Source organism: Fundulus heteroclitus, chromosome 19 (genome assembly GCF_011125445.2).
Source record: "Fundulus heteroclitus isolate FHET01 chromosome 19, MU-UCD_Fhet_4.1, whole genome shotgun sequence".
Lineage (NCBI taxonomy): Eukaryota > Metazoa > Chordata > Actinopteri > Cyprinodontiformes > Fundulidae > Fundulus > Fundulus heteroclitus.
In genome coordinates, this window is record NC_046379.1 from 1495677 (window position 1) to 1516704 (window position 21028).

General features: G+C 44.9%; 1 protein-coding gene across 1 annotated transcript; it reads right to left on the reverse strand.

Annotated features, from left to right (window-relative positions):
* Positions 1-222: 222 nt before the first annotated feature.
* On the reverse strand, positions 223-16188 carry LOC105921376 (F-box only protein 33). The gene is made up of 6 exons (XM_012857086.3): positions 15293-16188; positions 10380-10490; positions 8862-9022; positions 8581-8789; positions 8208-8505; positions 223-4802 (listed from the first exon to the last, which is right to left on the reverse strand). Exons 1-6 carry the CDS (start codon positions 15727-15729, stop codon positions 4537-4539), a joined length of 1482 nt encoding a protein of 493 aa, XP_012712540.1. The 5' UTR covers positions 15730-16188; the 3' UTR covers positions 223-4536.
* Between the last annotated feature and the right edge of the window lie 4840 nt (positions 16189-21028).

Consider the following 21028-nt stretch of genomic DNA (forward strand, 5'->3'; position numbering starts at 1 on the left):
GACCGGCCCGGCTGGCACCATCCATCCTGAAGGTCTCGTCTGATTGGCTGAGGTAACAGGTGGGCTTAATGAGGCGGTCTGACTGGATTATCTTCATTTCTGGACACCATCCATCTGTTCTGTGAAGCAGCTACAGAATCAAACCTGCAGACAAAAGAAACTGAAATCCTGAAGCTTTTGCACTTTTATTGAGGGTTAAAAGTAAAAGACAACAGAGCGAAGCGGCTTTTTAATGTTTTTTATTCACTGACTAAAAGAAGAGAAGCATTCATTCAGCATCATTTCCAATCAACAGTTGGCAGGTCGACCCCTCGGTTCTCTGTGGAGGTTTCCACGCTGCCCTCCCTCTCATCGCTCCAACAGGAACATGAATCAACACCATTTTCTGTAAAATCTCCTCCTCTACAGAGGTAACAGACCTTTTCCTGCAGACTGCTCCCAAAAACACAGCTGGGCAGATTTGAAATCAGCTGCAGCTGTCAGGAAGCTGCTGCCTCCTCCGCTGGGTGCAGATCTCAGAGGAATCAGTGAGTCTGGTGGGGAGGTCCACCCAGCTGTGGGTTTTGGGGGAAGTCTGCATCCCTGCTGGCAGGAGGATGCAAAACCCAGCGCTTACATCAGCAAACAGTCACACGGGAACATCACACTCAGCTTTCAGCAACAACGTAAAACCATTTCTGTAAAAATAAAAACAAAGAACACAACGACATGGCGTCTGATTTACAGTCTGTGTGGTTTTACAATAAACTTCATGTTCAGAAACTGAACCCGGACAAGTGTTGCATAAGAGTCGGACACCGTAACGTGGTAACGTCGATACCGTTACAAATATGCGCTGTGTGACTTTATATATATTCATCTCTTTATATAGTTTCTATTTCTTCCTCTATGGTTTTCTAAAGACGCAGCCGGGCGCCGTCAGCACTGCTCGTGCCCCTTTGTGGCCACTTGTAAAACTGCTGTTATTGCAAACTGTCCTGATTTTAAACAAATGCACAACATTCGTACCACGATATAACCGGGGGCCGTCTAGCCGGTCTCACGGAGACCAAGGGGGACCCGCTGTCACCGCCGCCGCTGCTGCCGGGCCACAATTCAAAAGATCTTCAGACTAAAATGATTACAAGATCTCACAAATCATCACCATCATCATAATAAGGCCAAGTTGTCTCTGCACGTTCTCGCTCGTTCACATCGTCTGGTTCTGCACTGTGACGGTGAGAGAATGAAAAAGCAAATATAAAAAAACAGAAAAATGAAGCGTTTGGATTATATGCATTCCTCTTGCATAGTTGCGAGGCTGGACTGGCCTGCCTGGCTAATCAGGACGTTTGGCTCTCCACCGTAAACAAGGAGGACTTTGTTTAGCAGCCAGAAACACATCTGAGCGGGAACATCTGCACGTCCGCTGAGAATGAAGGTCTGTCGGCTCCTTTAACACGGAGGAGCTTTAAAACACGTCTGCATGGCAGCAGGAACAACCCATCACCACGACAGCATGGAGCGATGCTGAGATCTCCATCACAAACTGGCAGCACATCCCGTCTTTCAGATTTACATTCCTGCACGAGTCCAGCTCTCTGCAAGCTCATCCAGACCCACGCTGACGGAAAAGAAGCGATGATGGAGAGAGAGAGAGAGAGAGACGATGAATGAATGAGTGTCAGGGTTAAAAACCTGACCGCCTGCTGCTTTGGTTCTAGGAAACCTCCCCGGGTTCTCCTCTGGTCCAACAGACAGACAGGTCTCTGCGATGGAGGGAGTTAGAGGCCAGCTCTGTGGTTCCGGTCCTGGTGGGACCGCCTGACATCTGTCCGGGTTTCACCGGGAAAGAACAACGTGTGCAGAGAGCAGAGAGTCGGCTGCAGGAGCCGCTGGTGATGATCTCACGGCTGCTGAGTGGATGCAGCTGCTTACAGGGTGGATCACAGTTTAACGCGCGCCTCCAGAACATCAGGCTGTGTGCTGGAAGCCGTCTGCTTCAAAAAGTAAAACTCGCTGATTTAATGGAGGGAGAGGTTTGTGACGTTTAACGTACCGGTGACCCGCGGCGGCATCACCGCCGAGCGGCGCCGCGCCTGCTGCACGACCCGACCTCTGCACACACGCACACCTCTGGGTAAAAAAAATAAACCTCTGTTTGTAGAGATGGCAGGATGCAGGAGCAACCCCGCCTCCACCTGGAATGTTCTAGCAGCAAAATCAGTTTACAGCTTCAGACGGAAGCGGGGAGGACGCGGCGGACGGGCCGAGCCGAGCCGGGCCGAGCCGAGCCGGGCCGAGCCGAGCCGAGCCGAGCCGAGCCGAGCCGAGGAACCTCTGGAAGCATCCGGAGACGAGCAGAGTCCTCCATCTGGGAGCCAACTCTGCGCTACTTGTGTTTCACGGCTCAGAACATCGGGCGGATGCTCTGATGTTCTGGTGACACATTTCACAGACCCTGAGTACCGATCCGAGGCAACGCCTTCACTCACGGCCGCGCTTTGGTTCGTTCCCCTCAGAGAAGCAGGCGAGGCTGCAGGAGAACGAGGGAAACGCCACAAGGAAGCAATACTGGCTCTGTGCTCTCAGACTTTGGCAGCTTCCAACGGGTCAGCAGAAGAGAAGCGGATGCGGAGGCTCCGTAATAATTCACACAAACAAGCAGGAGGCCTGAGACGGTTTCAGTTTCCATCCTGCACCCTGAGAGCGTCCCCGTCTCACGCCGCGGCACCAGTTAGTCCCTCTTCATCAAACACACGCAGGTCTTCTACAGGCATGCGTCAAATAAAACACGTCTACTGGATGCACGAGAAAATTCACCAGAACCATTATTAAAATCCAACATTACAGGCACACAGCAGAGCAGCTGCAGCAGTTTGCATCACTGCTTCCCTAAAAGCAAACGAACAGCAAACATCGAGTCCAAAGCCGCAGAACCGGGCTTTGGACTCAGCGAGACTCCAGAACCTCCCAAAGGCTCGGCACACAGAGGGACCGCCGTCTCCAGGCCTGGTCCTCATCGTAGCTTTCTGAATACTTTGTGACCCAGAACCGACCCGGTGCCTCCGACAGGCGCAGTCTGCTCTGTCGGTACTTATCGGTGCCGTTTTACCCTCACGGTTCTTTTACTAACCCTCCAGTCTGAGGAAACCAGACCAGAAACACAACAGGAAGTGAAGCCAGTAAAAAAAAAGATCAGCTTTCTACTAACCAGAGGTCGACTAAAAACAAAGACACCGGAGCGTTTTTGCTCAGCAGATCTCAGAAGCTGAGCTCTGGGAAGTTTTCAGCGCTGAAACAGAACCTCTCGGTACCACAGGGCGGTTTCTCTGGAGATAAAAAAAAAACAAAAAACGGAGGCTGCTGCAGATTATCGAGGTTAAACCATCGAGGTCCAGTCAACGCGGCGGGCCCGGTTGCAGGGACCGACTCTCTCTGCGGCCGGTAAAGTGCTGGGAGGGAAGAGAACGTGGTTCAGAAACTACGGATCCCTGCAGCCTGAGCTGAAGCCGTCTGGGCCGTAACGCGCCTCCTTTAGCTTCAGCCAACCTTAATCGTTGAAAACAAATGTATGATCAGGTTCTGTGGCCCTCGGGCCGAGGCGGGTCGGAGGGCTCAGTCAGATGGCGAGACAGGCGACGACATCTAGAAGGATTCAAACGGGAGAGTGGAGCTGTTTCCAAGGCCACTGTGACGTAAGAGGAGAGGGAAAGTGATTGTTTCAGTGATGCTAAAAGCCTTCCTGAGGGGACACAACCCAAGCCTCATTGTGCTGTAGCTCAAATAAAAAAATAAAGGAAGGACTCTCGGTTGTGACGCATGAAGCTCAGACTGGTTTTTACATTCTGCTCCAGAAGCAGCGCCGCTGCGGCTGCCTTGCTTCGGGACGGCGAGGGAAACAAATCACACCTTCCCTCCATCACGACGCAGAGCTTCAGCATCTTCTGACGGGACCAAAAGGTTTCTAATCGGATGAAACCAGAACAGCTTTGGTTCTGACATCCGCTGGGAGGGGGGGGGGGCTCACCGGGAAGAGTAACAGAAGTCTCCATTACACCATCAGCAGCTCAGAACCCCAAATCAATGACCTTTAGACGTTAAAAACAGCAAAATAACACGATGAAGAGCAACAGAGCCGCCCGCCCTGCTGCCGGAGGACCGTCGCTCAACCTGCCGGTTCCGTCTGGACGTCTGCGTTAAACACACCAAGCCTTTACGGGCGGGGAACAGACCACACACAGGGGGGGGGGGAGCAAAGAAACACAGGAATCAGAGTTACACTGTCCACACAGAGGCTCCTGGACCGAGACCAGACCAGACCGGGCCGGGTCAGACCAGACCAGCTCTCAGCAGACTCCTTAAATATCTGGTTGTAACAGGCAGATTTGTGCCGAGTTCTAAATAAAAAAAACAAACAAAAGAAGAAGAAACCTGATGGAATAAAAACTAAAATAAAGCCAATCCTGTAAATCTGAGATCTGCATGGTTTTACTCGGTCTGCCGTTCTCCCACCAGGTCTGGTCCGGTCAGCCGGCGCCGCCCCCCCCGGCCGGCCTACATGCCGGCGCTGAAGGAGCGCAGCTCGCGGTGGAAGTGTTGGGTCGGCTCGGACAGAACCACGGAGGAGTCCAGGCAGGGGTGCCAGACGCGGCCGAGGCCCAGCGACACCTCCTTCACCAGGTTGTGGACGGGGTCTCCCTCCACGTACAGCGACTGGTCCGGGTCGAAGTCGATGCTCTCCTCTGAGACGGTGAGGACGCGCAGGCTGGAGCCGCGCAGGCGGGAGATGGCCACCAGGTTGTGGGACCACACCGTGTAACCTGGTGAGAGAGACAGGAAGCGCCGGCTTCGTCAGACAGGATCGCTGCAGGCAGGGATTCTGCACGACTTCAGCTCCAAGGCTCTCTAGGCGGGGCGGTATGGCTTAAAAATTAAATCTCAGATGGTATTATATCAGATTATTGTACTTTTAGGACTATAAGGTGCATTTAAAAATCCTTTATTTTCTCCAAAATGAATAGTGCGCCTTATATATGATCACCGTTGTGCTTACTGACTGATTTTATGGTACAGTGCGATCATAAATCTGTTAAAATGTGTAAATATGACTTTGGTTAACAACGAAGGACCCCTGAGCTGTCTACAGACTGCCTGACTGTAAAGTCTAAACTAGAAGTGCTTTCATGTAAGGCAGCCTGGAGTACGCGCTAGCAACAATAAACCTAGTAAGTTAATTTATTATAAAGTTTATTTTGGCCTTATGTCAGAAACAGGGCATTGTAATCCAGCTACTGTGTCCTCCCACAGAGACGATAGAGAGCTGTGGACGTGGAGGAGAGATATTACACACCTGGGGAGAATATTTAGTGCGCCTTATGATCAGACATATACGGTAATCAATTTTTTTCCCCTCCTTTTCATTTCACAAAAAGAAATTGTTTTAAAAACTTGCTTCTAATCATTGAAACCAGAACAGGTTTGGTTCTGACATCACCAGGAAGTGAGCAGGGTGGGAAGAGTCTGGGAGTTAAACCTGAATTCAAATGCAACTAAATACAAGCTGTAAAACAAGATGGCCGCCCCGCCGTTGTTAATGAAAATATAACTAAATGTTCGCTGGTTTTATTACACAATGAACAAAGAACAGGCTTCACTTCACTCCTGTAACTTTAAATTAATTTACTCATTTACTTTTAGTTAAAGTTCCTCGTCCAACCTTATAATAATATTGTAAAGTTTCCTCTTTACAATATTTTGACAATATATTTTCCTAAACATATTTTCAGCGTTGCTGCTTTTCCTTGGCAAAATAAAATCCAGATTTTCCAAAAATTAAATCTTTGATTCCAGTTCTCGCTACATGCAAATGTGCCCTTGGGCAAGGCAGTTTGTTCCAAGTTGCCTACCAACTTGCATATTGGTGTATGAAACAGTGTCTGTGGATAAATGTGTCTATTTAAGGTCAGTCCACGCTCCTTTTTATTGGATCAGTCCTGTTAGGGTCACACCTGCCATCACAGCAGCGACTGATGAACCAGATCTGAGCTCAGCTCTCTGCAGGATTTCCCTGACATTTGCATCCTTTGACTGAAGCCATTGTGTGCAGAGGACCAACGTGATCTCACTGTATGAAGGTGGCAGACAGGAGAAGGCTATGAAAAGATTTCACAGCATTATGAATGCAGAGGCCCAGTGAAAATCACAAAGATGTTGACAATGACATCAACAGTGAAGGAGCTGCAGACACTTCCAACACGCAACAATATCCTGCATTTACCAAGGAGGGTCTGATGAAGCCAAACTGGCTTTAGAAATGTGCAATGAAATGCTTTTAGGTGCTTTAATATTTAATCAAATAACCTCAGACTGGCAGACATCGTCCTGTGAATATCAGCCCCATTTGGTTTGGATATCAGGACAACAGGTGAAAAATTCGAGTTCTCTCTAACAAACTCTGCTAACATGTGGAATAAATCAGTGACAACTCTTCACAGATAAGAAATTATGAACAGAAATAATTCAGCTTTGAGTCTAAATATTTCAGCCAACTACTGTTCTCTACTAGGCCAGTGAAACTCCATTAAAGCTACTAGGCTAAATCAAGATTAAAGAAACTATGTACACACGAGAACAAAGAGAGAAAAATGGGTGAAAATCATCACCATGAAAATGATTTAATGATTTTTTTTAGAGTTCAACCAGGATCTTTAATTCAGAGTATCTGGAATGTAGTTAAATTAGCTTAACTCATTTATAACTACATTTTCATTCACAGTGCAACTCCGAGTTAGACAAAATGGTATTTCAGAAAATAATATTTAAAGATTGATTTGCTAATTTAAACATCAACAACCATTAGAACACTTGATTTTTAATTCATGCAATTATTTCTCCGGAAATAATTAGAGTTGAATTGGCAATAAGATGGAGGGATGCTTTAAAGGAACGGACGACCGGAGGTTATTTTGGGAGCACCTCCTGGTCACGTAGCAATTAATTTAATATCTTTCTCCTAAGTTCCTCAAAATGCCATTAATCACCATTAATGTTTGCTGTTCATGTTCTAAACGCTCATGGCATCATCGAACGAACGTTATGTTTAAACAAACTGTAACTTTGGTTAGCGTAGCTTGTAAGCTAGTAGCGTTAGCAGCTAACGGACATCTTGTTTAACGGATGTTTTAGTCATATTTCGGTGTAATGGTCAGAAAACATTAACGTCCATCAGTGTTTAATCCTATAAGACACGTTTTTACTTGTTTTGCGGTACCATAATTTCACAATACTTTGCACAATCTGAAAGGTTTCTGAAAGGAGAGAGATTGCGCTTTATAGCCAATGTCGAGTTATTACGGTAATTTTACGGTGGAGGGAAGCCAGCCCTCCTTCCGGTGCAGATAGTCGTGGAAAAAACTGTGCAGCTACTGGCTGTACCGTCAAAACTGAGATTGCTGGAGGAGCAAAGAAAACGCCGACACATAGTTTTCTGTTTTTGAACGTTTCTTCACTTTCCTAACAAGGATTCTTAAATTTGTGTTTTACATATTTTCAATGCTGTCTAAAAATCTCAGTCAGAACGCAAAAGTCTTTTGTTGTGTACATCTATTGTGTCTTTTTGATCACTAAAAAAATTTCTGTTGCTTTTTCTTTTTAAACCGATGAAACTGATAAAACTTAATAGACTGAATTGTAGAAAATGGTGGATCTTGAAAGTTCAAGTTGTTGTTGTAGGTAAATGGGCAAACATTATTTACATTTAATGGCCTTTCTACTGTTAAAATAATCAAAAATATCCAGGCGGAGCTTTTGAGGCTGAGGCCTTAAAGGGTTAAACCCCTGATTAAACCCGTAACACTGTAAACACCAGAGCCAATAATGGATGGCTTTATCTTTTATTCATTCCTATCAATCATTCTACACTCACCGGCCACTTTATTAGGAACACCTTGTCAGTATCGGGTTGGACTCCTTTTGCCTTCAGAACTGCCTTAATCCTTCGTGGCGTAGACTCAACACTGGAAACATTTTGGTCAGGAGTGTACCTGATAAAGTGGCCGACGAGTGCCGGTTATAATTTTTAACCTAAAAGCCTCCTTTCTTGATGTTCAATAACCTTAAAATAGTTGAAATATTGAAAATAAAGTGCTGCAGTTTAAAGCAGCTTTTTCCACAGCTGCGGCTGCGTTGCTGAGGAACACGGGCCATGATGCGGTCCTTGAACTCACCGTGTATCACCAGGACCGCCAGCTGGGTGCACCTCCACGCCAGCAGGACCAGGGGGTCCTCGTTGCGGTTGACGCTGAGGTCGGGGAAGCCGGGGCCGTCCCTGAGCAGCAGGAAGTGGGTGAGGGTTTTGTTGTACTGCTGGGAGATGAGCTCCAGGGTGGCGTCGTTCACCAGCGTGCTGTAACTGTCCAGGTGGAGGCGCTCTAGAGGCAGGCTGGGCTTTAGGACCCTGAGGAGCTCTGAGCTGTCCACCTCCAGAGCCATTATGTACACTCGCAGGTTGGCGCTGACGCGTACCTGGGGAGGATGAGGGAAGCCTCGTTAGCGTCGCTTTGGGTCTACAGAGCTACAGCTACGGCGCCGCTAGCTTACCAGCGCCTTCCAGTCCTCCTCTTTGGCCGTGTCCTCCAGCGGTTTGAACTCCAGGGCGGCGCCGTTCAGCAGCAGGGAGAGGCGATGGAGCGGAGCTCGTCGTGGAGATGCCAGCAAACCACAGAGCTCGGGCGTGAAGTCAGAGAAATCCAGAGCTAAGGAGTGAAGGTTGGAAAGCCGATCCAGCTCTGACGGGGAGATGAGGGGGCCTGAGGAGGAAGGTTAAAGGGTTAAAAACGCTGCAGCTGTTCCTCACCCATGGATCAGAAACAAATACAGACCGAGCTGGTGGTCGAGCAAACTGAGGTGTTGCAGCGTCTCAGCTGAAGGGTTGGACAGGCAGGCCAAGGAGCAGGGCGTCACCAGGCCCAGCATGAAGCTGCAGGACAGCCACCGCAGCTGCCGGCTGTTGGACAGCAGCTCCATGAACAACTGCTGGATTCTGTGGAGACGAACCAAGAAGCTAGTTAGCCGCGTTGCTTCGACCCGACTGAACCTGCAAAACGTTCTGACCCGTTCTGCAAACACCCCGTTTTTCTGAAAGAACAGGTTGGAGCGATCGCTTCCTTCATCCAGTAGATTCCCAGCTTCAACATCCACTGACTTCATCACAGTGAGTATACAGGTGTGTAGAAACACAAAGACAACAGCAACGACTGTAGAGAGACTAACTGAAGTCCATCACCCTACAAAGAGAGAGCCTCACACGTAGAAACCATTTCAGACAGCTGCACACTGCAAAAATGGAACTAGAAATAAGTAAAATATTCTTTAAAATGAATGTAGTTGTCCTTGATTTGAGCAGGTAAATAAGATGATTTGCCAATGGAATAAGATGTTTGCACTTAAAATAGGAACAAGTCATCTTCATCATCTTATTTCAAGTGCAGGATGTCTAAATATCTTATTTTAGGGGTAAAAATACTCATTCCATTGGCAGATAATATTATTTACCTGCTCAAATCAAGGATAAAGACACTAATTTTAAGAACATTTTACTTATTTTTAGATCCGTTTTTGCAGTGCAGATATCCTGTGGCGTAGACGTCCCAACTAGGGTCATCAAGATAATCGATACCCCCAAAGAATCAATGATCAATAAATAAAATAATTAAACAAAGGTGTTAATTTGTGTCTGGATCACTATAAACTGACCCGTTCACAATAACAGAGACACCCAACCTGAACGCTGACCCTCCCTGCAGACGCTGCTGGAAGCCTGAAGTCTGTTAACCTGTCCAGTTCAGCCAGAAGAACACGAGACGCTCTGATAAAACTTTCCCTACAGGAAAACACCAAATGCTGCACGATGCTATATGCTAACGCTACAAGCTAACGCTGCAATGATGTCGGAGAGCAACCTGAAAAGTCTGACATAAGCTAACGCTGTTGGTGTTCCTCCGTTCTGCTGCGGGACGAATCAACGCAGGAAAACAATCAGCTGGCAGCTCAGTTAGCTAGTGAACAGTGAAGCCCCCCCCCCCATATTAGCTCTCTGTTTAGATGTAAAGGTACTGGGGCTAATGAAGAAGGACTGAAAACGAGAAGAACCCTGGTGTTGTGGCGGTCTAGTCAAAGTCCAGAACTCAGCTGTGCAGAAACCCCAATGAGCCGAAGCAACGCTGGAAAGAGGAATGCATCAGAATTCCTCCACCTCGATGTGAAGGACAGCTGAATCATGAGGTGTGCTGATAATTATGGGCCTGGATTGTTACGTTTTGATGGAAACATTCAGACCAGCAGCAGATCTGAGCCGATTCCACCAACTGAACAGGAACACAGCTGCCAGGCTTTCTTACTCGTTGATCTTCTTGTCCCCCTGGTGGATCTGGTGCAGGTTGGAGCCGTCCGACAGTCCCTCCTGCTGCAGGATGAAGGTGTCTCCGTACAGACTCAGCCTCTGCAGGTTTCTGCAGGAGAAGAAGAAGGAGACCAGAAACCGTCATGTTGATGGGAAAACACCGTGACTCGGTATCGTTTACAGCCGGGTTTGTTCTGTCAACAACGGCAGCGGACCGCCGGTCTGGTTCCAGTCCAGAGGGACACCTCAGATTGTTTCCTTTACCAACAGCAGGATGCGTCACTGACCATCGCTTCATATCCTGCTACCTGAAATTAATCAGCTGAGCTCCCAGCACTTCCTGCTTCCCTCTCCCAGACTTCAGGGACGGCCTTTTACTTCATTACACTGATAATTGGGTTTTATTGCAGTGATTTTTATTCTTCTGTCTGATTTTGTTGGGCCCTCTGTGCTGCAGTCATGTTTTAAATTAAAGTGAACTGACTCTGCAGGACCAGGGCCGCGCGCTCGCCTCGTAATCAGACGTCCCACGCAGCGAAGCGTGCATCGTGATGAAAGCAGCCACTTCCTGAGCAACAGCTGCCGCCTCGGCTTTTGTTTTCTCTAAAGTGAAACCAGCGAAGAGGCTGTCAGGATTACAGGATGTCGACCGACAGACCACAGATCGGAGCGCTTCGTTTCCTCGCTCGCCTCTCACCAACAAGTCAAATTCAGACGTACGGCTGGGCCACAAATCCATTTAATCCATTAATTAAAAGTTACAGTTTAAACAGGACTTTAATTTACCAATAAACTCACTGGGCTTCCATGAAGAGAACAGCAGCAATGCTGAATATGTTTAGAAAAATGTCAAAATATTGCAAAGAGGAAACTTTTTTTTCACCATTAGACCAGGAACTTTAATCTATTAATTTACTTTTTTAAAGTTAGTTTGAAGTTAAACAAGTGGAGTGAATTAAATTCTCAGCTCACTGTTAAAACCACCAGCAGTAAACATTTAGTTATATTTTCATTAATAACAGCAGGGCGGCCATCTTGTTTCTCAGCTTGGATTTAGTTTCACTTGAATTCAGATCAACTCCCAGATGCAATACTTGACATAAAAGCAAGTTTTTAAAATCATTTCTTCTTTTTTTTTTTTTTTTTTTTTTTTTTTCCCCCAGTGTCCTGTCTAGCACTATGGCAATAGGAATTGATATCTCAATGCCAGATAGAGCTCGACAGATTTTGCTTTTACAAGTGGAGCAAACAGCTTTCGCCATAGTGCTCCACTTGATTTATGCTTGTAAATAGCTTTATTATGATTAAATTAATTTCTTAAATCTTTTTTGTGAAAAGGACGGGAAACAATATTTGAAAAAATGTATTAATCAGAATTGGTATAATTACATATACATTTATTTTTAAGCCATATGGCCCAGCCCTAGCATCTGGTTTTCTCCCCATTTATTAAAATGAATCAGATCACCTATTAAAACTAAGTATTTCCAGAGGTTTTGCACCATAAAGGCATCGACTAATGACCTGAACTATAAGGCTGTTTCCTTAGTTTAATAAAACTGATTAAGGCCAGGGCAGATGCTCTAATAAGTAAATGGACATGATAATGTACTTCCTTCGCTTCCTGGTGGATTAAAGGCTGGTACCTCCATTAAAAGGACCTGCAGCTCAGTTTTCTCCTTAATGCATTACAGCTCTTTGACTAATTAGCATTTTTTATTCTAATTCAGACTGTGCAGGTCAGAGAAAAACAGGCAGGAAAAGCCTGATTGATGCCTCGTTAAGACAAACGTGTTTGATCACAAAGCTCCACGATAAAGCCATACTTTAAATAGAACCGCAGAAGAATAACATCCAGTAATCTTTTCACGGTTCAGATAAAAGCCGCATCAGTACGGGCTGCTGGCATTTTAAAAGTGCAGTGATGATCAACGCTCACGCCTAAAACAGAAACTGCTAAACGGAGAGAAACGATTAGAAACACGTGCGTAGAGCCGACCAGACGTTAGCACAACTTAGACAAAGTAAAAGCCGCTGAATGGGAGCCGCGTCGGTGCTAGAAAGCACTACGGCGCCTAAAGGGGAACATAGGAGAAGGCATCGGCCATCAAAAGGAACATTTCTGCAGAACGGAGCTTCTTTATGATGATAATTATCATACGCTGCTCAGCTGTGGTCATAAGTGACAGTTTGTAACAGCAGATCAATCTAATCTGCACATAAGGTGTAGATGTGTGTGTTTGTGCTGATATCAGCGGCTCAGAGGCAACAAAGGGTCTCTGCAGCGCTGCTTTGTGTCCTCTGGTGTTCAGACCGGCCCCTGACCTCACACCGACACCGAAAACACACAGAAACGCTTTCAGTGACCCGCCGAGCAGCGGCAGGACTGCTGATGAATTAAAAATGTCTGCGGATGCAGGCCTGCTGTCAGCGCTACAGCGAGGAAGCACGCAGCAGAAGCTGGTGTCTGACTCACAGCTTCACTGAAACAGCGACTTCACTGGTTTCAAAGGATGTAGATTATCTCTGGTTATGAAACCTAAAACGCACGGATCAGAAAATGCAGTTTGAAGCCTTCAGCTGATCCAAAATGCTGCAGCAAGAGTTCTGATGAAAATCAACAAGAGGGATCATATTTCTCCAATTTTAGCTTCCCTTCATTGGCTTCCTGTTAAATCAAGAATAGAATTTAAAATTCTTCTTCTAACGTATAAAGCCCTTAATAATCAAGCTCCATCATATATCAGAGCTCTGATTACCCCGTATGTTCCTAACAGAGCACTTCGCTCTCAGACTGCAGGTCTGCTGGTGGTTCCTAGAGTCTCTAAAAGTAGAATGGGAGGCAGATCCTTTAGCTATCAGGCTCCTCTCCTGTGGAACCAACTCCCAGTTTTGGTCCGTGAGGCAGACACCCCGTCTACTTTTAAGACTAATCTTTAAACTTTCCTTTGTGACAAAGCTTCTAGTCAGAGTGGCTCATGTTACCCTGAGCTACCTCTATAGTTATGCTGCTATAGGCTTAGGCTGCTGGAGGACATCAGGGTCTATTTCTCTCACTCTGCTGAATTCTCCTACCGCTCTCCAATCTGTATTGTTATTATTTCAGCTTTTAACTTTTTGTTCTCTGTCATTTTTCTCTTCATAGAAGGTACACCTGGTCTGGCGTTCTGTTAGCTGTGACATCATCAGGGGAGGCAGATCATCCTCTATTACCATCTAACATAGAAAGTACTCCTGGATCAATGTGAGCTTCTGAGCTCACATTGGTTTTGGAAACCCAGCTCAGTTTCTCCAGCCACACTCAGGCCTGATACACCAAATCCTCTAGAATCAACAAATCTTATTAATAGAACCTGTCCGACAACATAAAGGATTGCTGCAAAGCCATCAACAATGCAGACGACTGTCCACTGTGGCTCTACGCTCTTTCAGGAGGAGTGAATGCTGCTTGGAGAGACTTGATGCAACCTGCTGGGTTTCCTTAGAGAGGAAACTTTCTCACCAACCTGGAGGATCTGATGGAGTCTGACTTTGGAAAGAACCTTGATGATGATGACATGATGTGAATTGGTGCTAAATGGAAAATAGACCAATAAAACAGAATCCTAAGGATACAGCACAATGTTTCAAACCCTGGTTGTATTTGTGGAGTTTCCAAAACTCCCTTTGAAATGTATATTAATAGAAATATTACACATAATTTGCTTTATTATGCTGATTAACAACAAGATAAGATAAGATAAGATAGTCTTAAAACACCTAATGCTATATGAGAGGTCTGTTCAAAGTGGACAGCAAGGTGGTTATCATGTCATTACAAATATGTCCCACATGACCATTCAGGAGTGAATATGAATGTTTATCTCCTATCTCTGCATTTCCAGGTGTCTCAGTATTTAAACGCTACAGAATCATTTCCTTCCCCGCTCCAGAGATCTTTACTCCTCAGAAACTAACAAAGGGGCAAAAGGTAATCTGGGATTCAATAGTTAATGTAAGAAGGACCTTCATAATCAGCTATTTAATGTTTTCATAAACTCTAAATTAGATTTCAAATAACCTGTAATGACTAAAGTAAAGTAATGAACAGAAGAGATGCATTAATGAGGCCTTTTGGGCCCAACAGACCCAGTAAATGTTTACGTCTCTGCTACTCGTGTAAACAGCCTGTCAGTGATGGTGTGTTCTGCATATTTCCTAAAATCACCCACTCAGCTGCACATTTCATTCTTTTCATAAAGCTATTTTACTAACTTACCACTAAAACATTGTACTAACTGTACAGTATTCTGCAGTCTTCTAATATTCTTAGTTTTATCTGCTCCCTTTGTGGATCTGCATGCGTCAGTTTAGCTTCACTTTGCTGCTGCACACCTCGATTCACCAACTGAGGGACAATAGAGGCTATTTCTATTTGATTCTATTCTGACCTGATGATCCAGAGTCAGTTTGTACAAATGAACGAGGAAAAAAAGTGCTTCCGGTTCTTTGATGGTTTTACATCAAAAAGGAAATAAAGGCTAAAACTTTTGATCTAATTTCCATTAAACGTTAAATTAATGCTGCGTTAATAAAATAACAATAGTGCCACTATTAGTGTTATTTGGCGGAGGAATATGAGGCAACGCGAGAAAAGCTGCACGTTTAGGACAGCGCAGCCTAATCCAGGCCGGGTTAGCCCAAAGCACTGGACCGGTCCCGGTCCCGGTTCTCCTAGAACCAGGGTTCCCCAGAACCAGGAGCTGCCCAGCGGAGGCAGACTTCGCGGTCCTCCGCAGACCGGACCCGGTTACGTAACTCCCGCAGCCGGTTTGTTTACAGCCCGAGCTGCGGACCTTCCGCTCCAACATGTCCGCTGCTTTCCGGGGGTCGCTCCCCGCCCGCAGCGCAGGCCTCTGGCCCGGGACTCACCTGTTGTTCCGGATGCTGGTGAACACACACAGGACCTGGTCCAGGTAGGTGGCCATGGCGTCCCTCCACCGCTCCGACAGCCGCTGCGGGTCGCCCTCCTGCCCGCCGGCCGGCTGCTCCATCCCGGCGGCCGGCGGCTCGTTGCTCAGCGGGCTGAGGTTCCCTTCCACCGGCGCCAGCTCCAGCTGCAGCTCCCGCACGAAGGAGCCGAACTTCCGCATGAGGAACTCCAGCTTGGGCGTCTCGTCGGCGCCGTTGCGGCCGTCGCCGACCCGCAGCTTGAGCTCGGTCCACAGCGCGGGGTAGAAGAGGCACTCCCTCCAGCGGGAGCAGACCGCCGAGGCCCGCAGCTTGTCCCGGTCGGACAGAAAGGAGAAGATGTGGACGATGAGCTCGCTGGGTAAAGCCATGGCTCCGACACCGCCGCACAGAGCCATGGCGACCTGGGAGAGCAGCGAGCGCTTGGGGCAGCTGTAACCGTTTGTGGGCTTTAAACGACGCAGCGGCGGCCGGCCTCCTTCCTCTCCTTGAAAACAAACCGTTCTTTTTTTTCAGCTTCGCCTTCACTACCGGACCGAACCACTTCCGCCCCGGGATGCGGGGGGCAGCGCGGGCATTACACAAACACGGGGTTATTTATTTAACCTAAACACGTCGATATATTTTTATTTGTGTTCCTAAAAGCTGGTAGGATTTTACTTATAAATTAATTTAAACTCGCAGTGTGTTTCCTGCTGGCGTCTTGAATGGTTCCGTCCGGAGCTGCTCGTATTTTTGCCATATCTCTGTTGTCCACCAGGGGGCGTCGGGGAAGAAACGGAGAACCTGGAGCCAACACGCGATCTTTATTTTGGTGTTTGTTTCCAGCATGACGCGCCCCACGGACGTTCACACCCCACTGCAAAAATCTGACGCAGGGCTTCATCTGGTGGGCAAACCAGTGCAGCAGTGACTGAGACCCTAAATGATGTCACCTCCAAAAACATGGCGCTCTATTGCTTTCTGCAATTAAATTTAACTTCAGTCCGATGCATTAAGAAAAATAAAACACTTTAAATAAGGATAGTACTGCAGCTACAACAAAAAGTGTAACGTTTGGAAGTTTGAAAAAAATTCTGAGTCCCATTTTATGTACCTTCCATCCTATTAGAATAGATTTTTTTTGTTTAGTTATCAATATGCAAAATCAAGTGTATGGGCAGCAAATTGCAAACAGAAGCACACAGATACAGTTAAATGATGGCGATTTAAAAAAAAAACTACATAAAATGGAGACTATATACTGCTTGAAATTCAAGGCCGTATACACAAGGTAAGAAAACTACACAGTTATGAATACACAACATGCAGATTTTATTATATTTGTTACAATTCTGACAGGGAGCCACAAGTGGAAAATGATGAAAAGCCTTTTCTCTGATCATCTCTGATCATCCTATTTCTAGTAGCTCCAACTGTTAGATGACATCTTAAAAAACAGACGATCATTTCCTTCATCCAAATACATGTGTTGTTGCCTGTCAGGTGAAAAGATGCATCTCTGAAGATAAAATGGATCTATATGTGAACACTCCAAGGCTTCACCAGGACAAAAGAGACAGTTTGGTAGCCATCAAATTAAATATAATTAAAAATACAAGTCAAATAAGGTTTTATAAAGTATAGTATATGGAATACAATAAAGTACATACATATATGGTATATAGTACAAAATGTCAGAATTTTATTAGAATATTTAATTTGATTATTTTGTTTTCTTCATTAAAAAATATTGTGAACGTCTTCCATTTTGCTTGTCATTCTTGTTATTTATTATTTCCTTTTAATTAATTAATTAATAAATTTTTCTTTGGTTATTTTCCATTACTATATTTCCATTTGGTTTCCTCCTTGTGACTGCGTTTCTCCTGTTATTTACATTAATGGTGTCGCTAAGACGTAGCTGTAAATATAAAGGTGCTAATCTTTTATTTTGGTTGGAAATGTGCTGTTGTGGCGCAGTTATGCAGTTCTATGTTTAAGCAGCAGGGGGCAGCAGAGGGCATGAATTAAATAGGCCTTTTCAGTCATGGTCCGCGTCTTTGATGTAGAGGACGCGGGTTCGACTCCCGGTTTAGTCAGGAAGAGCATCGGGCATAACAACTCTGTCAGACATGTGTGGAATTTTATTCACCTGCTGTGGCGACATCTGAATTAGTGAACCACTGAATTCACTTAAAAAAGGGGTTGGTGAGAATGTTGTGACGCCAAGTGCACAGAAGGGGGTGACAGGGAGTAATGCAGCCTGATAACCATATAAAATACTCAAGTCTGTGTACAAACCTAAAAAGTAAAAGTACGACCACAAAATACTTTCGTATAGAACAGCAAACACATATAAACTGCAGCCAGCCTACAGTTATACATGTGGAAAACCTCTTTATAATCGTATAACATCCACCACCATGTTTGACTGTAATTATGGTGTTCTTTTCTTATATGCTGTGTCACTTTTACTCCAGATGAAACGGAAAGCACGCCCTCCAGAAAGTTAAACTTTAACTTGTCAGGATGGAACATCATGATGTTTTTTTTTTCTTCAAAGATGCAAGATTGTTTCGCCCGTAACCTTTTATCTTTTGGCCAAAACTACACAAAAGTTGAACTAAATAATTTTAGATCAGTGACTCTAAAGGATTTATTAATTAATTGTATTTTTTCCCAGTGTGGACCATTTTATTTTTTCATGTTATTCAAATCGCATCTGAGAAAAGGACCAGGTGACGTCAGCTAATCCGCACAAGATGCTTCTTTACACCCCAGAGGTGTTAGACCGACTTCTCAGGGAAAAAGGCTGTTATAGAAAGAGTTCAACATGAAGTGAATACAGAGAACCAGCCGACGGCAGCTAATCAGCACAAGACGCCTGCCTTCACCACAGAGGACTTCAATACGCCTCTACAGAAATTAGCTTATAATAAAAATCCACCGACTTGAAGTTAACGTGGAGGTTAACGCTAGAGATGGGAATGATACAACTGTGCCCATGATCCCAAACTGCGACAACCAGCTAAATGGTGATAACCGATGGAAATAGGAATAAACCTACCTGCAGCCCCCCTGGAACACTCTGGGCGCGAGGCCAAAAGACCAGAGAAGAACCCCACACCTAGATAAGGAGATGTTACAGAGAAGTGTCCCGCTGTCCCAGTGCGCTGTTCTCACAACAAATTATAGGAGTGAACCAGCTGGAAATGTTGGAATTCCACTTTAAAACAGATTTACCCCACTTCAGCATTACACCTAGTAAAATAGTCCATCTCCTGACAATAATCTGTGTTGTAAACGGTCATCTGCTAAACTGCCAGAGACACAGCGAGCCACAGGTCTGCAAACCTTAATATTATGCAATGCAGCTTTAAAGGGTATTAAACACTTCTGTAACAAGATGATTTATGACTGTAACCTGGTGTCTGATACCTTGGAGAGCCTTCTAGAGATCATGGAAGAGCGCCCACCCTGGAAAAACTCTTTATACACACTGAAGCCTTGGGTGATGCTGTCAAAAAAAAAAAATCAGGATTACATTCATCTGCTGAATATGGCAGAATGTCTTACAATAAATTACCTTACATGGCCATTTATTGTGGAGATGAGAATTCTGATGCTTAAAAACTGCAGTAAAACTTCAGTGACCTTCACTGACAACTTCAATATTTTCTAATAGAAAAGACACATTTTCTACAGAGACTTTTTCTCTCTGAACAGGTCAGGTGCAAAACTTCTCATCTTCTGTTCTGTGAGCCATGCACCATCAGCTTTGTCCTTCAACAAAGTACAGCAAGAGCATAAACAGATAAACCTGGTACAGCCCGAACAAGCCAAGACAGAGATAGCAGAAAAGACGAGGAAGAAAGAGCCTTCTTCACTGTTACAGGATGAATCACCCCAGATCTCAACAGTGGAACCCCTGGTAAGCCCAACAAAGAACCGAAACCCTCCCTCCCTCAGACCAGACTGCACCACCTCCCCACTCATTCCACATGTCCCTTTCCTGGATTTCACCAACATGAAGGAGGGTTTAAAGATTGGCTTACAGCTGACATCTTCTCCTCACAGTCACCCTGATAGCCCAGGCTCTGCCACCTAACCAACATCTTCCAAAAACCTCCCAACCCGTTTCCTCCACATATCAAGGATGATGAACACCTCTGCTCTCACTTCTCTGTGATATACACTGGGTTCTAGTCGTGACTTTATCAGAAATGTTAACTTCCAGGAAAAACTTGGGCCCCTGCTGGGAGATAGCTGTAAAATATCTGTGATGATGCACGGCAGAAAGAACAAAACTAAAAGGATAACAAAGAGAAATAAACAATCATACTTAGAAGTCATACATTGTCACAAACAACCAGCCAGACACAACATCAACCACCAAATCATATAAACTAGGTTTATTAAACATTAGATCTCTGTCAGGAAAATCCCTTTTAATTAATGACTTCATTATTGACAATAATCTTGATGTAATGTTTTTAACAGAATCATGGTTACATAAATCTAATAAAGCAGCTATACTGTTGGAGTCGACAAACTACAATTTTCTTTGTGAGAGCAGACAGCAAAGGAAAGGTGGAGGAGTAGCAACATTGTTTAATGATTCACTAAAATATAAAAAGGTGTTTTTGGGAAAATTTGACTCTTTTGAACATTTGGCTCTCCAGGTAAAGAGCCCGGTAGGAACTATGTTTCTGAATGTTTACAGGCCTCCTAAGTCCACATCAAACTTCTTTAATGATTTTAGTGACCTCTTGTCTGTGATATGTGTTGATTATGACTGTTTAATTATTGTGGGAAACTTTAACTTTCACGTTGACAACCCTGAAGACAGAAGTGCAAAAGAACTGTGTGACACACTTAGAAACTTTGGTTTAACTCAGGGGTGTCAAACATACGGCCCGCGGGCCGGATCCGGCCCGCCGAACAATTTAGTCCGGCCCTGTGGCTAAATGCATTATCATTATAAAAAAAAATATATATTTTTTTTTTTTTCCAGTGTCCTGTCTGGCAATGTGGCAATAAGATGCCACAAAGAGCTCATCAGATTTGACTTTCACAAGTGAACAAGATAAAAGGAAGAGAATGATAAAACAATTATTGAAAAAAACATGTATTTCGTTTAATTGAAAATCTGCAGTTCCTATATTGTCCTGTGTTTTAATTAGCAGATTAAGCTTCAGGTGTGGAAAAATTCAAATCATTTCTTAATTTTTATCTGTTTGATGTATTTTGTTATGCAGGACAGTGTTTTTAAGTCCAAAAAAAATTTGAATAAATGTTTTTCAACACTGTATAATCACTGTGATCAGTTCTTATGCATAATGCATATGCATAAGAATGATGATGGTTCTATGTCTGGCTCTCTGGAGCACCAGTATCCAGTGTGACACTTTCTAGACTGAAAACCATTATTTACCTTGTTTTTGGATGTGTTCTTGAATTTCTTTAGATCGTAGCATAAGCTCTGCTTTTTCAGATCTTTCAGTCAACGTTTCAATTCAATTTTCAATTCAGTTTTATTTATATTGCACCAATTCCCATAATGTCATCTCAAGTCTCTTTCCAAAGTCAGACTCCATCAGATCCTCCAGGTTGGTGAGAAAGTTTCCTCTCTAAGGAAACCCAGCAGGTTGCATCAAGTCTCTCCAAGCAGCATTCACTCCTCCTGAAAGAGCGTAGAGCCACAGTGGACAGTCG

What these genes read in the sequence shown, in the direction of transcription:
- LOC105921376 (XM_012857086.3), bottom strand. Translation starts at nt 15,729, where the DNA reads ATGGCTCTGTGCGGCGGTGTCGGAGCCATGGCTTTACCCAGCGAGCTC. An exon ending in ACCAGCATCCGGAACAACAG is followed by an intron (nt 10,491 to 15,292) that starts GTGAGTCCCGGG and finishes CTTCTCCTGCAG; the next exon opens with AAACCTGCAGAGGCTGAGTC. An exon ending in GGGGACAAGAAGATCAACGA is followed by an intron (nt 9,023 to 10,379) that starts GTAAGAAAGCCT and finishes TCGTCTCCACAG; the next exon opens with AATCCAGCAGTTGTTCATGG.